At 36.0% G+C, this 19831-nt stretch overlaps 2 protein-coding genes across 2 annotated transcripts in view; one reads left to right on the top strand and one right to left on the bottom strand.

The window, feature by feature from the left end:
• Positions 1–10294, bottom strand: part of LOC109100863 (WD repeat-containing protein 27-like) — a 44366-nt gene extending 34072 nt beyond the window's left edge. Inside the window, 13 exon segments of the mRNA XM_042769259.1 lie at positions 2686–2759; positions 3023–3147; positions 3499–3559; positions 4276–4362; positions 5335–5438; positions 5575–5703; positions 5803–5873; positions 5994–6045; positions 7084–7197; positions 7647–7771; positions 7945–8089; positions 8817–8981; positions 9103–10294. Of these exon segments, the coding sequence (XP_042625193.1) occupies positions 2686–2759; positions 3023–3147; positions 3499–3559; positions 4276–4362; positions 5335–5438; positions 5575–5703; positions 5803–5873; positions 5994–6045; positions 7084–7197; positions 7647–7771; positions 7945–8089; positions 8817–8963 (1234 nt within the window). The 5' untranslated portion in view covers positions 8964–8981; positions 9103–10294.
• A 71-nt stretch (positions 10295–10365) lies between these two features.
• Positions 10366–19508, top strand: LOC109100864 (protein MEMO1). Its single transcript, XM_042769258.1, has 9 exons — positions 10366–10693; positions 12698–12779; positions 12865–12933; positions 13042–13154; positions 13504–13615; positions 15240–15382; positions 16370–16446; positions 17413–17517; positions 17811–19508. The coding sequence occupies exons 1-9, from the start codon at positions 10633–10635 to the stop codon at positions 17940–17942; spliced, it is 894 nt and encodes a 297-aa protein (XP_042625192.1). The 5' UTR covers positions 10366–10632; the 3' UTR covers positions 17943–19508.
• The last annotated feature ends 323 nt before the right edge of the window (positions 19509–19831 follow it).

The following is a 19831-nucleotide window of genomic DNA, read 5'->3' as shown; positions in this document are numbered from 1 at the left end:
ATTGACACAAAATGTTTACAAATAAGAACATCTTCAAATAGAAAGTCATATTACAGTAAAGATGTTAAATGATACATCCTGAAGAAATTACATTTTTCAGAGTTTCCTTCACTTCAGTGAGCTCATTTTTTCCAGCTCCATTAATACTAATGCACATGTTTCCAAAAACGGTTCCCTTGTCAACCACAGACTAAATGTATATTCTGAAAAGTGGCTAATAAATGCAACTACTTCCTAAAGCAGGGTTGTCCAATCCTGCTCCAAAACACTTGCCTAAAGGTTTCTAGTAGTCCTGAAAATGTTGATTAGCTGGTTCAGGTATCTTTAATTAGGACTGGAGCTAAACTCTGCAAAAAAGTGACCCTCCAAGAGCAGGACTGGACACATCACATCTGTAAAATCAGTAAAGTTCATTATTATGCGATTTATGTATGAGGTTTGAACTCAGTGCCTGCCTTTTGGTTTTGCTGTTTTCTTGGGAAATGTTTCCAAACAACTTAAACTATTTACAAATAAAAGATACCAGACTTGAAGCAAGACTGGGCCAAGAACCTTTTGTGAGAGCTGTCTAAATTCCATCATATATTCAGCACAATCATTATTGTAATTACTTTAATAATACTAAAACAAATTAGTGCTGGTGCTACAAATAGAATCATTATATGCAAAATCTTTCAAAAAAACTAAACAAAAAAAAAACCCCTCTATGTTCTTTGGAATACCTAAAAAGGTTCCTGTCATGACTTCAATCAATTAGAAATCACATATTCTTTCATAGATCATACTTATTACTGTGGTATCCCAATTATTTCAGTTTACATTGGCAAAAATACTGAAACAGTGTACTGAAGAAAGGTACTGTAGCAGTTTCGGGTCACTGTCAACAAACCACATCCTGACATAACAAATTATTCAGGAATATGTCACACTGTTCTGAGATCAGTCTTTTATCAGACCTTCAATCACCCATACTCTAAACTGCTGGATCCTGACTATCAGTGCATGTCAAAGCCCAGCAGTATGAAGAAAATGAGTTGTCCTAGTTATGGTATTGACTTAGGCCCCAGAAAAAGCTATGGAATAAATTTAAACCTCTGAGGATGTGTAACTCTAGTAAGGAAGAGAAATAATGCCCAGTTGGAGATGGAAGAAGAGCCTCCCTTAAGGGAGAGAGAGAGAGAAATAATGATGATGGATTGCTTTTACATCCATGAGACATATAAGAAAAAAAAAAGAGAGAAAAGTGTCTGCCAGTGTATAGTATATTAAAGGGGTCATATGATGCGATTTTTAAATTTTCCTTTCTCTTCGGAGTGTTACAAGCTCTTGGTGAATAAAGAAGATCTGTAAAGTTGCAAAGACTAAAGTCTCAAATCCAAAGAGATATTCTTTATAAAAGTTAACACTCGTCCACGCCCCCCTGAAATGGCTCGTTATGCCTGGAGCTGATCCGTGCTGGTCACTGAGGAAATACATCAACTCTGCACTGTTGGTCACAGAATGGGCTTTCACCGTGGACAAAGTGGAGTCCAGCCCAGGGTCATCACATGTGCTCTGCTCCCTCTAGCCGGCCGCAGCTCACTCCAGACCGCGGCTCGCTCACTCACCTCCAAAAACTACTTTGTTTTTGCCTTCCAAATGAAGACACGACTAGAAATCATGTTTATATCACGTTTATAATGGGTTTTATGTTTATGTCTCGTCGCTCCTGTCGGACAAGGCATCACAATATGTTAAGAGGTGTAACATTTCCGTCACCACTTGAGGCATTCAGCCAATCACAACACGTTTGATAGCTGGCCAATCACAGCACACCTTGCTTTTCAGAGCGATAAGCCTTGTAAAAATCTGTGTTTCAGAAGGCGGGGCATAGAGGAGAAACAATAATGTACAGTACTGTATGTGGAAAATTATGTGTTTTTTTTTAACCGCATAAACACATTTCATTACACCAAATACACAAAATAATGTTCTTTTTAGTAGCATCATATGACCCCTTTAAGCAAATACAAGAAGCCTAAGTCTTTTGTAATTCATTGTTCTAATCATTTTAATTTTGACAAAAGGAAGGAGATGGGAGGTCCTACTGCAAGCCAGTATGTAGGTGCTAACCACTTTGCTGAATGATCTTACCGACCCCAAACTTTTGAATGATAGTGTAGCTTATAGTATAAATACATTTTTTCAGTTTATTTCAATAGGTACATTGTTTTTTTTAAATAATATGCAGTGGTGAATCATTCAAATTAAGACCAAGATCATCTGTTAAGAAAATAAATAGTGTACATTTTGATTTAGCACTGAATTTTTGTGATGTGGTCTGTGGCTCGTTTCTTCATTCTGTGGTTATCAAAACCCTGTATCTGTATGACCTTAGACACCAGATGGCATCAGACTGTTTTATGCAACAGTTTCCTTGGACCGTTTCCTTTCCATGTATTGTGAAAGTATTTAGAATCAACCCAAATATTTCAAACAACAGTATATAAAAATGCTGCTGTGCCTAAAGACAACTTTCTTTTGAAAAGCTATAATGTGGTACAGATGATTAACATCTTGGACAGTAATGAGTCAGCATCGTTAAACTGCCATGGGGTGTCACCAACATTGAAATGCTAGTTAATCAAAAAGTGTTTTTTTTTTTGGCAACAAAATTTGTGCGTGTGTGCTTTTGTAAACTCCAACCTATTTTTCTCTGAGGTTTTCGGCCATGTTTTGCCAGCTCAGCATTCAGGGGGGACATAGTCATCAGAGGAGAGCTGAAAAATGAGGAAAAAACAACATAAATAGACTTATATTACTGGAAATAATAAAATACAGCATTTTCCATTGTGGTAGTTGACTCATCAAGAATAAGGTTAACAGTCTATAACAGACAATACGTCTACTAAAGATAATTCTGGCTAAAACCAAAATCAAACTTTGGGTAAATTATTCTTGGTTGGGGCTTAAAATGACACCCTGCATATTTTTAATTCCAACACCACGAGGCTCATGGAGACTGAAAGATGAGTGTTTTTACCTGGGCACAACTGAAAGTTGCTCATCCACAGAGAAGTCCATCGCCATCCTAAAACAGAGCTCTCCACTATTAACCTCTAAAAGCGCTATTGAAGTCCCAAATAGAGAAGTCACCAAACAACACATCTAGCCAGAAAGAGAGAGGCTGAGGGTAGTCCTCATGTCATATGTCTCACACAGACCACTTTCCTCCCAAAATGCAAACCACAGCCAAACCTTGTAAAAGCTTTACATCTAAAATAATACTGGATTTGTGAAACAGTAAACTGCTACTTGCAGGGCTGTAAAAATACCAAAGGTGCTGTACAAGTGAATTCTAGAGCGGCTTATGGTTAACAAAAGGGATCATTAAAAAATCTGTCAAAAAACTTGTAAACAGTGTAGATATATAAACTATTGTATTTGAATACATATTGCACAGAAGGACTAAGAGTTAGAATTCTTCTACAGACACAAAAAGTTTAGCACAGTACTTACATTGCCACCAAGTCCATTAGAGACAGCCCATGATCCTGCCATTGAAATGCTTAGGTCACCTGTCAGGAGAAAAATGGCCACTTCAAACAATCTAAAACAAATTTAAGTGGGTTTTAGAGATAACCAGGCAAATATATAATGACTACAGTAATTGTGTCTCATAGCCATGAAGTGAAAAATGTTGGGGAAAAAGTCATGTTTCTGAACTTGATTTTGGTTTGGAATAAATGAGCGTTTAACCAGGAGGAATTAGTAAATCTGAAAACTAAACAGTCATTCTTAAACTTCAGAAACCCAGACAATGGCACCACACTGATGGGTGTATTTTCCCCTGCTTAAAGTATTTCTAGGAAGCCATTTGCTATAAGGAAAATCATGAAGTTTATGCATATTTTTGAGGTGAATTTTGTTTGAGGTTGCAAGATTTTACCAATGTTATCATTAAGTGTAGAAGTACATGCACTGACTTTCCACCACTCTTTAAAGTATTATAATCCTGGAACATCCCAAGCTAGAAGACCGAATCCTTAACTGTTTATCACACAGAAGCTTACTTACACTTTAAAGTTGTGTTGACCACTAAGGCCACTGTTGCATTTATTTGTGTTCTATTTTTTGCTATTTTAAAGGTAATTAAATAAATTAAAAAAAGTTACTTATGTTATTTTTTTTTTACTAATAAACATACAGAGGTAAAAATATAATGGGTCATATATTTACTTGAAAAATCGCTAAATTTGAACCTAAAACATGTTTATGTTTGAGAGTTAATTGACTTTGAGTGGAAGAATCATGACAAGCTCTGAAGTATCCAGGTCAAGCAGATACAGCCCATCAGAATTTCCAATCCACACACAACTTGCTCTATGGAAAATGTACAAAGAAGAGACTGTTTACCAAAAGACACTACAAAGAACTAATGCCTGGTTAATGTAAATGGGTACAGCTGAAGAAAAGAAAAGAAAAGAAAAGAAAAGAAAAGAAAAGAAAAGAAAAGAAAAGAAAAGAAAAGAAGATCTGTATTGTATAGACCTACTATAGGAATTCACAACCACATTGCCACAAAGTCTCTATAGAGAACATCTATGAAAGCCTGTCATATTTAATTGAAACTACAGTAGCAGAATATATGATAGAATATTGCACAAGCTTGCTCTAAGAACTGCACTAAAGCTTTGAAAAACTTGATTTAAGTCAGTGTCTTATTGCAGTGGAAATTATAATGTGGCAGAGATCAAGGGTCATCTCTCCTGTCCAATAAACTAGAGTTATTGGGGTAACGTTTTTTTCTAGCAATCACTATGAATCTGTGAATAACAATATGAAAAATGCATGCACAGAAGGTTAACTAAGCATTGTATGTAATAAAATAAAAGGCTTTTGTCAATGTTCAAAGATTTTAGTATTTATGCTTTGGAAACCAAAGTGATTTTTATGACTTTGCCTCTCCCTTTGTGTCCTTTACTTTCTGGGTCTGCAGGAATTTCTCCATCAGTGTTTACAGCATGATATACATGGCATGATTTTCATGCAAAAATTTTCAAGTTCAGTGCTTGCAACCATCTTTTCATAGCTGTAACTGCTGTTTGGACAGCATGAAAACATAAATAGGAGTATGATGACTTACTAATTAGAAGTTTCCTGCCATGACCATAGCAATATCAGTTGAATAATGGGCATTAATGAGAACTGATAAATGGGCAACTACAAATCAACATATTATGGTATGCACAACATAACCTTCTCATGTTTGCCTTATATTAATTCTTACCCCAAAAATTTAACAAGTGCTCAAGCAGATTAAGGTGAACAACAAAAACCGACCAAAGACAGTACTTCTGCTGAAGGCTAGCATGACTGGACTGCAGTTTCTGTGCCCAGATTTTCAGAACAGGTTTTGCTGTCTCCACTGTTCCTCTCACTTCATTACGAGTCATTCCTATAAAAGCACACAGATGAGATTCAGTGAGACCTTTTTTTACTTGAAGCAGATGTATCTTTTTCCGCAGTGAGGTAGGCACATGAAAATCAGTAGTTATACGCAGTCTGAATTGTGGCTTTTGTTTTTTTTTTGTGGTCTGGTTTATTTTGAGGTGAGCTGGTTTTTCTGTGGTTTCTCTCATGCTTCTGTTCTAGCTTCGAAAGGTCCAGTTTTGTCACCAAGCGGCATTAGTGGTCCACAGGGAGAGTGTAGCACCAAAGTGACTCAGAAAGAGATTTCAACATAGACAAAGTGCTATAAAGATTACTCAAGAGAGGCTGAAAGTGTGTGTGTGTGTGTGTGTGTGTGTGTGTGTTACTCACCTGTCCATCACCAGACCCTGTGATGAACTGACTGTTTTGCTCCACGAAGAACAGACTAAGCAGTGGATACGCTGTGAAAAAAAAAAAAAAAAAAAACATCAGCATCTTCACTATATATTCTCTACATTTACAAGCATAAAGAACCTCAATTTCTGTTGTATAAACATTGGTGTTAATAATTATAAACCCACCTGACAGGACAGCAGATTCAAAGAGTATATCTCCCTTCTTCACATCCCAAATCTAATACAAAAAAGAAAAATAAGCCATATGCATATATATCTACAGAATATATAAAATATACAGTACAGACCAAAAGTTTGACAACATTACTATTTTTAATGTTTTTGAAAGAAGTTTCTTCTGCTCATCAAGCCTGCATTTATTTGATCAAAAATACAGAAAAAACAGTAATATTGTGAAATATTATTACAACTTAAAATAATAGTTTTCTATTTGAATATACTTAAAAAAAAAAATTTATTCCTGTGATTCAAAGCTGAATTTTCAGCATCATTACTCCAGCCTTCAGTGTCACATGTAACATCCAGTCTATCACATGATCATTTAGAAATCATTCTAATATTCTGGTTTATTATGAGTGTTGGAAAACAGTTCTGCTGTCTAATATATTTGATGAATAAAAGGTTAAAAAGAACTGCATTTATTCAAAATAAAAAAAAATTCTAATAATATATTTTCTTTATATATTCTTTACTATCACTTTTTATCAATTTAACACATCCTTGCTGAATAAAAGTATTGATTTTATTTTAAAAAAAAAAAAGAAAGAAAAAAAATTACTGAGCCGAAATTACTGACCAGTAGTGTATATTGTTATTACAAAATATTTATATTTTAAAAACATAACTTCTTTTTTTTTTTTTTTTTTTTTACTTTTTATTCATGAAAGTATCCTAAAAAAGTATCACATGTTCTGAAAAAATATTAAACAGCAGAACTGTTTCCAACTTTGATAATGAATCATCATATCAGAATGATTTCTAAAGGATCATGTGATAATGATCCTAAAAATTCAGCTTTGCATCACAGAAATAAATGATAATTTAAAGTATAATAAATTTAAAAACAATTATTTTAAATTGTAATAATATATCACAATATTATATTTTTTTCTGTATTTTTGATCAAATAAATGCAGGCTTGATGAGCAGAAGAAACGTCTTTCAAAAACATTAAAAATAGTAATGTTTCCAAACTTTTGGTCTGTACTGTATATCTTACTTTTATATATGGTTTGGGTTTGTATCGTATCTGTACCTTAAATGTTCTGTCCTCTGAGATTGAGATGAGAAGATTAACATCCCATGGACAGAACTCTGATGCAGTCACAGGACCAAGATGAGCTTTCAGAACTCCAAGCACATCCTCTCTCTATAGGAAACACATATACAGTGGCCCCAAGTTTTGAGTCTTTATTTAGAAATATGTTAATTCTTTTATAATTTAATTGAAACGTGTTTTATTACATAATGCAAAGATCTTCTTAAGTTTAAGTGTGGCTTAAGCAGACAAATACTGTTTGAACATGATATGACCATTTATTTCTGATATACAAGACAGAAGCCAACAAGGGGCTTATTGTGATTTTTTTCATACACTAATTTACTGCTGGTTTCCTATGAGTATTTCAATGCTATCTCTCAACTTTATGGGTTGGTCAATCATAGTCTGGGTAACGGAATGTTCTCCATTGAGACTTTGTTCGCGTTTCATCTGGAGACGGGTCAAAAAAGGCATTTGTTTCCATTTTACTGTTTCAGCAGAACTGCTTTTTTTCTCTCGATTCACTGAATAAAAATTGTATGCATCTTATTTCATACCTCTGCATTCAATAGAAACACTCTGGAGCCTGAACATGCGGCCAATTTTGCGCTCAGTGGACACAGTGACAGATGCTCCACCTTGCCGAGCAATGTGCCAACAACTCTACCTGAGGCAGTTACACCTGGAACACAGATGTCATGTTTGGAGGATGAGACAAAAAAGTGACTGACAGAGAATAGTGGCTACATTCTATTCCAGAGTAGAGCATTCTGAAGTGTCACAGTTTTATATGCTCTGCAGATAAGGTTTTTTTTTGGTCTGTTTTTGAATCAAGGTCTTTGCATGCATTATTACCTTCTCTGCTCCGTCTGTAGCAGCGATCACTGTCCCAGACGATAACATAATCTTCAGAAGCACTACAGAAGACGAGACGATCTCTCACCATCCCAATTACCATGGCAGACACATTGCCATGGTGACCAGTGAGTTCCAAAGGAGGCTACAGGAAACATTAAAATTACATTTAGATATTTTTGCTCTGTAACAATTTAGTTATATTTAATGTTAGAAATGATGGCACAATCATCTCTGATTTATATGTTTCCTCTCGCACACCTAGATACAATCACACATGCGTGCACACACACACACACACACACACACACACACACTCACAGACACAAGAAAACACATACAGGAGTTGTCAGAATGGACTTGCAATGTTGGCTGTTAGTATATATGTTTGTTTGTCCTGTACTTGACACATGCAAATATTGTCACAACCCTTACTTGCATAATAAAAAAAAAAAAAAAAAAAAAAAAATATATATATATATATATATATATATATATATAAAAGAGAGAAAAAAAAAGAAGAAAATAAATGATGGCACAAATACTGTGACGCTACATGACTATATGTACTCATCTTATCCCCAGAAACTGATTTAAAAAACAAACAAAAAATAAATAGATACATTAATATGGTTTTGGTGGTACTTGCCTTCATTCATAATTCATAGTAAAAAGATGCCATTAAACAAATATTTAATCTACAATAATTTAATTCTACATTGATTTGGAAATTAAATGCGAAAATATAGCATTTTAATGTTCGATGCAATTGATTACAGCAAAATGTGTGATTAATTAGTTTATTTTTTCAGTCATTTGACAGTAATTATATATATTTGTTTGTTGAAAATAAATAATAGGTGAACAAAGACCTGCAGGTTGTTGTTTTCGTAAATCCTTATACTCTTGTCCTGCCATGGGACTGCACAGTGAGAAGGACAGCAGGACAGCTGCAGGTGGGGCATGGGCTTGTTGCAAGTCACAGAGAACCTCTCAATAAAATACTGCACAGCAGCCATGGAGTCACCAATAAACCTCTGTAACAACACACAGTGAGAAAATCTAACTAGAAAACCATGCTTAAATGATTAGCAGGTCAAGATGACATCAAACTGTACCAGTTAAGATGAATCCGCAGGACATCTGACAGTTACCCACCTGCTTTTTTACTGACCATCTGTTGAAAACTAGCCCTAGTTACGGTTTTTTTTAGTTTAAGGCCGTGTTTTGTGGAAAGTGCCAATGACATCAGCTGCAAAAGTATTCCATTCATCACCTGAAAGTAAAATGTATTGCTGTTTAAGTATTACAAATTCAACCCATATATAATTATACTATATGTGGTATTAGTAAATGAAACTCCAGTTTTTGGTTTGTGACCCAGCAGTTATTGCGTCCTTGTTGCTTTGGAAACGGAACGGGACGGCACACCTGAAGGGACAATTGCTACCGTGTGTACCGAAGTCTCTAAAGTCTTGTACTGCTGTTTTGCTTGTTTGTTTAGTTATTTTGTGAGTACAGTGTATAGCGAAAAGTGTACATGCTGACACGATACAGTAGAATTGTGAAAGTTTTGTGTCTCTGGCTTACTGCAGAAATCATTTTATATCTATAAAAACAATGAATGTTGTTAAAGTCTGATATAAAGACAAATAGTTGACGACCCCGACTGATTGACTTTACATCTACTAATATACATCTGTATTATTCGTAGCGCAGCAGATCTGTTACCTGATTTATTATTAACACAAACTTGCTCTGCACAAACTGACTAACGTTATACCAGTAGCAGGTAAATCATTTTCTATGCAACGGTGCCCTCTGGTGGTGGTCGACGATGAACAGGTTATAGGATACTCTTATAAAGAATATACAGATTTTGTCTAGTTAGGTTATTGTATATCTATGTTTTAATCCAAGCTCATAACAAAAATCCTTATAAAATTGGATATATTTAAATATTTTGTGAATAAAAATTATAAGTTTTAGCATGTTGTCAATGCTTTTTTTAAATATATATAACGTCTTTAACTGTCAGTTATATAAAAGAGATGTGAAATTTTTCCAAAGTGTGCAATTTGACAATCATAAAACAAAAGACACAATGAGTCTTTTATCTTTTCGCTCAAAAAAACCCATACATTTCTTTAATCCTATGTGAATGTTACAAAAGATAAATGTTTTCATTAACAAAGCGATCTTTGAATACACGCCCACATCTGTTTTCCGCCAATGAGTCTCAGCCAAACACTCTGAGCTATCCAATCATAAAAGCGTTATCTACATATGCATATCTTTGGAAACGCCCCTGATCCTAATCGACCAATCAAGTCTTTCGCTTTAGTCAGTCAATCAACTCTCCCCGCCCAGTTTTCTGACAGAACGGAAGCCGAGATGGGCCAAACTAGCCCATCCGGATAACACAGACAAACTTGGCAGCGAGCGGATGAACTGGTTGGATCTTTGTTCTTCACAGCCTCAGCCCTCAACCACTTTATAGTTTTTAAGTATCGTTACTTATATGTCTCACATTTATAGCAAGATTATATAAAATACTCCTTCCCTGGGCACGCAGCTTCAGCACGGGAATATACTTTTTGAGCTAGCATATTTTCCTAGTGTTTTTAGTTCATTTTCCCCCCACCGACGAGGTTTTATTGGACCAAGATAGGCGGCGCGGGCACCAAGATGTCGAACCGGATGGTGTGCAGAGAAGCGAGCCACGCCGGCAGCTGGTACACGGCCTCAGGTAGAGCCAGAGATTCGAGAGCGGCCCGGGCCTGGGGTCCGGTGTGCTGCTTACACCAGTGTGTGTGTGTGTGTGTGTGTGTGTGTGTGTGTGTGTGTGTGTCTGGCAGGCAGTGAGTGTCTCAAAACCTGGTGAGCTGTCTATCTAGACAGCATTTTTGGGATGTTCAGTACGTTCAAAAGTGCTGCCTAGGTAGGCAGCTCACTTTGTTTTTAGACAGAGCCTGTGCGATCAGCTGGGAATTGTTAAATAGCTGTGCCTAAAATGGTTTAAAGACAACAGGACGAGTTTCTTTATATTTGTACCTTTGCCTGAACTTACGGTCTTTTTAAAGCTAACTTTATTTAAAACGGTAAATAAAACATATAATCTTTGTTTAGTAAGAAAATCACTTTAAAGAGATTTAATTCTGCTCAGCAATTAATCTATATCTAGAAAAAAGTGGGCCTCGTAGGCTACAAAACAATCTCATTTAATTTGTCTTGGCATGTAGATGATTATTTCATGAATTACTATAAATGTTAAAATTTTTTGAATAATTATTTCATTGAGCAAACTAGAACTAATTACATTTAAATTCAGGGGCCATTATTTAAGTTGACCAGATTTTATTTATTTGTGTGTTTTTTTCTATTGTATATGTGTATTTTCTCTGTGTGTAATAGCAGCTGAGAACAAAAACAGACCAACAGTTAGCTGGTTAGCATATAGCCGGTGTGCATGAATCTCTCATACACGCCAACCACGCAAACTAATACCACAGATTAATATACCATCCACGCTAACGTTACCCAGCCCTGCTTTTCCGGATCAGTAAATCCAGATAGATAAACTTGTGTCGCAGTTCAGAAGGCTGGATTTGCCCTGCTAACGGCTAAAGCTATTTAATGAAGTTCACATGACAGCTGTGTTTTATCTAGAATTAAACCTTGTTTTTCATTAATATTGATGTCAAGTAATAGTGTGTTTATTGTTATATTGATCAGCATTTATGTCCTGTTCCATTCCAGTAAATACAGTGAGCACAGTCAGCACATGGAAGTCTTTGGAGGGCCGGTGCTGTTTTTTCTCTCTCTCATGCAGTAACAAAGGATGCATGAAAAAAGATTAGTGCTGCACACACCCTAGATCCCATATATTTACACCGTACAGAAGCTAGTCTGCTGGCCTTTACATGTGGGTCTGCATTCTGCATGCTGTCACCATCATTAAAGCTCCTGTTTTGGCTGAAACACACACTTTTTTTTTTTTTTTTTAGTATGGTGGCTTCTGGTATTTTGTTGATGCTTTTCCCCACACTGAGTAACTGTACCATATATGACATACATGACTTTTAGGTCTCCAGTTACAGTTTTCAGATCATGACTAGTTATTATTTATCTGGCAATGATAACTCTGGCCAGTTAACAGGAGTGTGTCAGTCAAGTTGGGTAAATTGCACAGGCAAAGTCAATGAATAATGGCATTTATATATTTATATATTCAATTTTGGCTTATACCTGTATACATATATACTGCTATATTGGTATTCCTCTTATGTTCTAGACTGATATAATTGACCATTTTTAAAACCTTTAAAATCTTTTTGCATGTAGCAATTTTTTTTTTTTGTGGTTTCATTACAACAATGAAAATTAGGGATGAAAATGTGCTTAATGACAAATAAGCACATTTTCATAGTGCTATTTTTATATAACAGCAAAAGAGAGACTGTTTTCTTTTGAGTCTACCTGAACATTTGTCTTACACAATATTTGTCATGAAAACAATGCATAAAAATCATAATTATGCTAAAATAGGCTTCATTTTCTTTGTCTTCAGTAATAAATAAATAGATTATAAACTTGTCATGCTTCAAAAATATTTCTGCATGGTGAAAATGATACTGTATAAAATACATTTGGAAGACGTTGAAATAATCTTCCCAGCTGAAGTGTCAAAGTTGTAAAATTATGTCTGCATCTCTCATATTTGCGAATGACATTTTCCTGTCTTTACAATTAGGATCCCAGCTTAACGCACAACTTGAGGGCTGGTTATCTCAAGCACAATCTACAGCTGGTCCAGCTAGAGCCATTATAGCACCGTATGTGGAGTGAAAGCAGACAAACATCTTTTTTGGCTTCGGTTTCAGTTGTGATTCTGCATTCTTAAACCACTGTCTTTTGCAGGCACGCTGGCTACACTTACTGCGGCGCGTGTGCTGCCTACGCCTACAAGCAGGTGGACCCCTCCATCACGTAAGTGACTTTCCTGTCATCAAAGCTTCTTTAAATTCTCTTGAAGTAGCCGTACTGTTGGGTTTGCTGTGGGGAGAGAGGTAACTGCAGCGCTCTCTTATTCATCAGTCGGAGGGTGTTCATACTTGGCCCCTCTCACCATGTGCCACTGTCTCGCTGTGCCCTCTCCCCCGCCGAGGTCTACAGAACGCCACTGTACGACCTGAGGATCGACCAGAAGGGTAAGGAATCTCATTTCCTCCCTTGGCAGGATTAAATGCTGATTGAATAACAATGCACAGAAAGGTGTCGCCCACAATGTTTTTTTTTTTTTTATATATCTGGCTCATTTGCTTTCAAACGGAGCTTTGCAGAAGAGACTGCAACATTTTCAAGTTGTAAATGACTAAATTTGTTATTATGCGATAGTATTGTGGCTATAAACATGACATATGTGCAACAGAAATATGAGAGAGAATCTTTTATTTGATGATGTTCATATTAATGAGGCTTTGTGTAATTGTCTTTGTAACTCCTCAGTTCAAAACACAAGGGCTTTAATTCTCCCTGCCCCATCTCTTTCTCTGACAGTTTATGCTGATCTGTGGAAAACAGGCATGTTTGAGAGGATGAGTCTGCAGACAGATGAAGACGAACACAGCATTGAAATGCACCTGCCTTATACCGCTAAAGCCATGGAGAGGTATTCTGTGATTATTTACTCACCATGATGTTGTGGAACACAAAAGAAAATACTTTACAAATAATTTTTTTGTCTCCATACAATGAAAGTCAAAGGTGGTTGAGTTGTTTTGGACACTTCTGGCTTCCATTATGTGCTCAAGATCTTCAAAATATGAGAAACATTTTTGTGTTCTACTGAAGATAGTCAGTCATACAGGTTTGGGACAACATGAATTATCCACCCAATACCTCAGATTCTGGGAAGACTCAATACTTGAACCATTTGAAAAACACTAACACTACCATTCAAAAGTTTAGGGTTTTAGTTTTTTGTTGTGTTTTTTTTAAAAAGAAGTTAACACCTAGAATTTAATACTTAAATTGTTAAATGTGACAGTAAAGAACTTTACATTGTTACAAAAGTATATATTTCAAATAAATTCATTTTTTTTAAACTTCATAATCATGAAAGTATCCTGAAAAATCCAACACAATGTAAATACCATTTTCAATTCTGATAATTCTGACATATTTGAACACTAAGTCAGCATATTAACATTATTTCTGAAGAATAATGTGACACCGAAGACTGGAGTAATGGCTGCTATAAATTCAGCTTTGTCATCACAGGAATAAATTACATTTTAAAATGTACTTAAATATAACACAATTATTCTTAACTGTAATAGTATCATGGTTTTTTTTTATTACTGTTTTTTAAGTGAATATAACCTTTGTAAGCAAAAGAGACTTATTTCAAAATCATAAAAACTTTCTCTAAAGGAACCAAGTGTATTTGTGGTACTTGATAATTGTACCTATATAACATCATCATAGGTGTTACATGCAAAGTCAAACCTTTTGCTTTTTAACCTTGTGTTGTGCATGGCATAACTTATGATATCATATGATATGATATGATATGTATTGCCCTTTGTGGTTTCCTCTGATTATCTTGTGGCTACCTGCTGTAGTCTCTCTAGAAGATATACACGTCCTTGTGTAGGACAGAATCTGCCCAGCTATGTAAATGTAAAGAGAAGGAAGAAGGATATATCGAGGGTTTCACCTCATCTCTATGCAGAGGCCATGAGCAGCATTATTGACCCAAAGTCACACTCTCATGCTCATTCATCTCTGCCAGATCCACTAATTATGTTGTCAGGATCTGTTTACCTAGTATGGTGCCTCTAATTAGTTTGCTGTGATGGATGTTCTGATGTTGTTGTTTTTTTTTTTTTTAATAGTTGTTTTTTTTTTTAATATTAATGCAGGTGCCACCAACCACTTCTATTATTCCATTAAATCATTACAGTATATGGGCATAGGAAAGTTAACATCCCCTCAGGTTGTTTAATTTGACATTTGGGAATTGTTTTTGTCCCCAAGCATAGCAATTATTGCCGCGCAACTGTAATGTTTCTAAAGGTTTTCAGCCTTTTTTTTGCACCACATTTTATTCTCACAACTCAGCAATTTGGGAAACTGAAATCCTATACAGAGCTATTGATTTGACATGGCCATGATTTTAATAAGTGATGAAAAACTCATTGACAAAATAATATTTATAAAGATGCAAATGTCAGATTTCTATATGGGACTTAACAAATGATTCTGTTCTGTGATTTGTTTTTCAAAAACAGCCATAAAGATGAGTTCAGCATCGTCCCTGTGCTGGTGGGAGCTCTGAGTGAATCTAAAGAGCAGGAGTATGGCAAGCTGCTTAGCAAATACCTGGCTGACCCTTCTAATCTTTTCATCATCTCCTCTGACTTCTGCCACTGGGGTTTGTGTCCACTCACACACTTTTAATTTTTCAACTGTCAAAAAACAGAAAACGGTTCATATCAATTATAGTCAGACGAATGTCAGATGAAGAATTTGCTGTTTGTTGAAATGAGATGTATTGCTGACAAGATGCTGACGTTTTGCCAAAGGTAAATCTACTAGGGTTTATTAGTCATTTAGTTCTGGCACTAGTCAGCATGTTGGGTCTGTGTTTATTAATCACATAACTTTCAGTAGTTCTTGTATTGATGACATTAATTATTTTGTCATCAGCTTTTTATTCAATACGCATCAGTTTTGTCATACACATTACAGTACATGCATATTTATGCATACTATATATAAATTGTAATGTAGACACATGCATTTTCTGCTGCTTTCAAAGCTGCTTTGAACCAATGTGTATTGTGTTTAGCTGGAAAAATGACTCTGTTATTGTTCTCTTGCATTATTGACAAACTATTTTCCTGTATAACACTGTAAAGCTGCTTTGACAACCAGTATTGTATAAAGTGCTATACAAATAAAGGTGACTTGACTTGACTTGTGAAAAGCACTATACAAATATATTTGAATTGAACTGAATTATACTAATTTTTTTTTATGGAATTATGTAAAAACATTTGGGAAGGCAAAATTCTTGTTAACCACCCTAAATCAAATGCTGCTTAAATTAATGATAACAAAAGCAGCATGAATCTGGTAAAGAAGATACACATGCTTTCATTTCTCATCCACATCATGTTGGCATCACAGACATTCTCTCCACTCTCACGCTCTCCATCAATGTGATAGACTTGTCACAAACACAAGCTGCCTACTGCCTACATAGGCAGCATCCCAAAGTTAAACCTAATAAGTGAGTTGTTTGTAATGCTTTAAATAGGTAGGAAGTTGGAACCCATTAAAAATTTCCCTAATGAAGTTTATTTTGGTGTCTTCTCTGGTTAAATCATTAATTTGAACTTTTTCATATATTCTGCAGGTCAACGTTTCCGTTACACCTACTACGATGAAAGTCAAGGAGAGATCTACAGATCTATCGAGCACCTTGACAAAATGGTAAACCTGTTTCTATTCCCCTTTGCTCCTGGTAACTCACTTAATGTCTGACATATGAGGCTTACTTGCAACAAAGTCCTTTTAAGACAACTCCTGTCACTCTGCGTTCATCTTTGAAACACCTCTCGGGGATGCAAGTGCAACTCCTATCTCTTTGAATGGGGAACATCAGGTTCTCCAAAACTGTTCACTAAGCTTACGATTAAATTTCATATTTGAAATCACCAAAGAAATCTGACAACAACTGTGTCATAAATGCTATTACTTTTGCGCAATAAGCTTACGATTAAATTTCATATTTGAAATCACCAAAGAAATCTGACAACAACTGTGTCATAAAACACGTCTCAGAGCGCTGACTGTTTCTATAGCAACCAGGACTTCTAATGGCAGCTGCAGTGACGCGCTGACTTTACCGATTAGCAATTGGCTCTTTCATTCATCCTGCGATTGAGTGGCCATATTGAGCGCTGTATTTTACCCCATTCAAAACTATAGAATACCCAAGACGTGACACGTCTTGGGTATTCTATAGTCTTTGCTTGCAAGTGGCCCATTCTGGTTTGGGATACACAATGTGCTAATCCTATTGGTGGTTATAGAAAAAAAAAGGTAAGGAATTTTTCTCCAAACTGAAGAGTTATTGTTATGGTTAATGTAACATGGAAGTCGGTGATTCAAAGACTGACTAATACTTTCCACCCATGACAGTCTGTCAAATAGCAGATGTTCTTAGCAACCCAAACCTCATTAAAGGCTTACCAACTGGGCAAAGTACTTTTGCCTCTGTATGGTAATTTACTGGACAAGGACCGTGTTTGAACTACACCAAATGTAAAATCCAACATTAGAGAGTCATAAATAAAACTAAAATAAAAATTACAACATTATTAATGCCAGTAATGAGAGTTTTGTTGATGTCAGTAAAATGCATGCATGGTAATTTTTTTTAAATTTTTTTTTTAGGGAATGGGAATTATAGAACAGTTGGACCCCATCTCCTTTAGCAATTATTTGAAGAAATATCATAATACTATTTGTGGTCGCCATCCCATCGGCGTTCTTCTAAATGTAAGTACCTAAAGAATGATTCATATGAACGACTATATATTTTTTCTCCAGCCAGGACATTTTATTTAGAAAAACTGGTGTTGACTCAATAAAGCAAAAGCAAAATAATGCAAATAATGGACAGTCCATAAGCATGGTAATTAGACTAGCACTTAACTGTTGCAGAGCTTTTATTAATGTACTTTTCCCCCCTAACTAATGTCTTTCATTATAAAGCTTTTTAAGATTACCGTTGTGAGTCTCAAAGTATCTCTTTAGTATTGACTCTCCATTGATTCTCCTCACTCCATCAGGCCGTGGCGGAACTGAAAAAGAATGGTATAGACATGAACTTCTCTTTCCTAAACTATGCGCAGTCAAGCCAGTGCCGAAACTGGTCGGACAGCTCTGTGAGTTATGCTGCTGGAGCTCTCGTCGTTCATTGAGGTGAACTTTCCCAGGAGCCGCGGAGCCTCCTAGAAGACCCCAGCCCCTCCCACCCGTCCCGTTCCTGACCACGTATCCCCATCCTCCCCCACCTCTTCTATAGGAAGGACATACAAAGTTTGTTGCAACTGGGAATCCTCATACATACCCCGAATCCGGATGTAACGTTAGATACTAACCTCCTCTTCCTACAGCTTTCCCTGTACCCCGTTTTCCACGTGAGGAAACTCGGATGATGCTATAGCTTGAAGTACAGACGCAATTTTTTGGGTGTTGCAAGGTCAGATTTTTGGTTGTTTTTTTTTCTTGTTGGTTGGGGGGGGGTCTTAATGAGGCAAAATCTGCTTTTGACCCTCCAAGGGATGTTAGGTGTCTGAAGAGCCCTTTTGTAATTTAAAAGCAAGACACATTTAAAGTTTAAATAAAAGAAATAAAACCATCGACGTTGCACACTTTTTGCAAGTCTGCATATGTAATCTACATAATGTCTCACCTATTGATAAATAATGAGAAAAAGGAAGCTGACAGACTGCAACATGCTGTGTCCATGTACACCTTGAGAATTGTAGTAATAGCTCCCGCGTTGGTCCTGTTGTAGTTTTCAAAGGGCTACACAATACCCACTAACCCGCCACTGTTCTGGATATACCAAAAAATTGTTTTTCTTTCATCTAATCTTTTATTGTAGTCAAATTAAAGTATTTTTTCTTCTGATTCTTATATTCTGTTCTGGTTTATTTTCTCTTTGTGATTACCATTATTTAGCTTTTTAGTTTTACTATGTGTTTGAGATATCTCAAACTGTGTGGAAGCATATAGTATTTTGGTTATTCTGAAACAATTTTATTTTCACATGCATGTTAGCAGCCATGTTTAACATCTTAGTAGTAGTTCGTTATGCACACCCGTATCAAGGAACCGCCAGAGGTGGATTTTCTGAACAGCATTGGCATTTTGTCTGGCTTTCGTCTTTATCCCATCTACTCCAGGCCTCCCAAAGAGCACAATGCAGCGAGATATTTCCTGGCAGGTGGCCATCTTAAGGAAAACGGCAAGGCTCCTCTACATCCCCATCAAGGTTTGAATGTCTCAAACCAGATCCTCAAACAGAAAACAGACAAAGCATGTCATACCATGCAGATGTGCCTTGGGTCAGTGTTAAACATGTTTTGTTTTTTTGTTTTTTTGGTCCTGTGCTTTCCACTCTTCATTAACCCATTAAAAATACTTGATTGTCTGTCTTGAATCGGTTGAATCAGTTCTTACTGTTTTTAGAGTAGGGGAAAAGATTCATCAGCTTCGCCCAGCACAACACCTGTTCTTGTACTGTTAGGATTGTTTCATTTTTTTTTTAATGTTAGTACTGTTTATTATTATTCAAACTATTATTGCATAAAAATGAACAGTTCTCACATTGTCAAACCTGTCGCAATTAATTGAAGCGCTCCTCAGTGGAGTCATTTTTGAATCTCAGGTTACATTGAAGCATTACAGAATTCTCGCCAGATATGACAAGGGTCATGGCTGATGTTGCAAAGAAACAATAAAGTGTAATGACAAAAGTTTTTATGCTGTGGTGTGTCTATGCCTTGTCTTATTGTTTGCGATTCCTTTCTGTGTTTGGGACATGATTACGAGCAGTTTGTGAGTTATTGGAGTGAGAGTTGGCCAAGATTTATTCAAGATGCCATATATTAAAACACAAGTCATGTGTTTAAGATGTAGTCTTTCTGCCATTCCATTCTAAATGAAGGATAGTGGAATCATGGATTGAAACCACATTCCAGTCTGAAGTAAGGGAAATGAACTAAATGTGTATGTTGATCACAGTAATAAAGTATTCATTACATTTACATTTAGTCATTTTGCAGACGCTTTTATCCAAAGC

Source organism: Cyprinus carpio, chromosome A13 (assembly GCF_018340385.1).
Source record: "Cyprinus carpio isolate SPL01 chromosome A13, ASM1834038v1, whole genome shotgun sequence".
NCBI classification, from domain to species: domain Eukaryota; kingdom Metazoa; phylum Chordata; class Actinopteri; order Cypriniformes; family Cyprinidae; genus Cyprinus; species Cyprinus carpio.
This window is presented reverse-complemented; position numbering and strand designations above follow the sequence as displayed.

Coding starts and splice junctions, on each gene's coding strand:
- LOC109100864 (XM_042769258.1), top strand. CDS start 10,633: ATGTCGAACCGGATGGTGTGCAGAGAAGCGAGCCACGCCGGCAGCTGG. Junction 12,780..12,864: donor GCTAGAGCCATTATAGCACC/GTATGTGGAGTG, acceptor TGTCTTTTGCAG/GCACGCTGGCTACACTTACT. Junction 13,616..15,239: donor ACCGCTAAAGCCATGGAGAG/GTATTCTGTGAT, acceptor TTTCAAAAACAG/CCATAAAGATGAGTTCAGCA.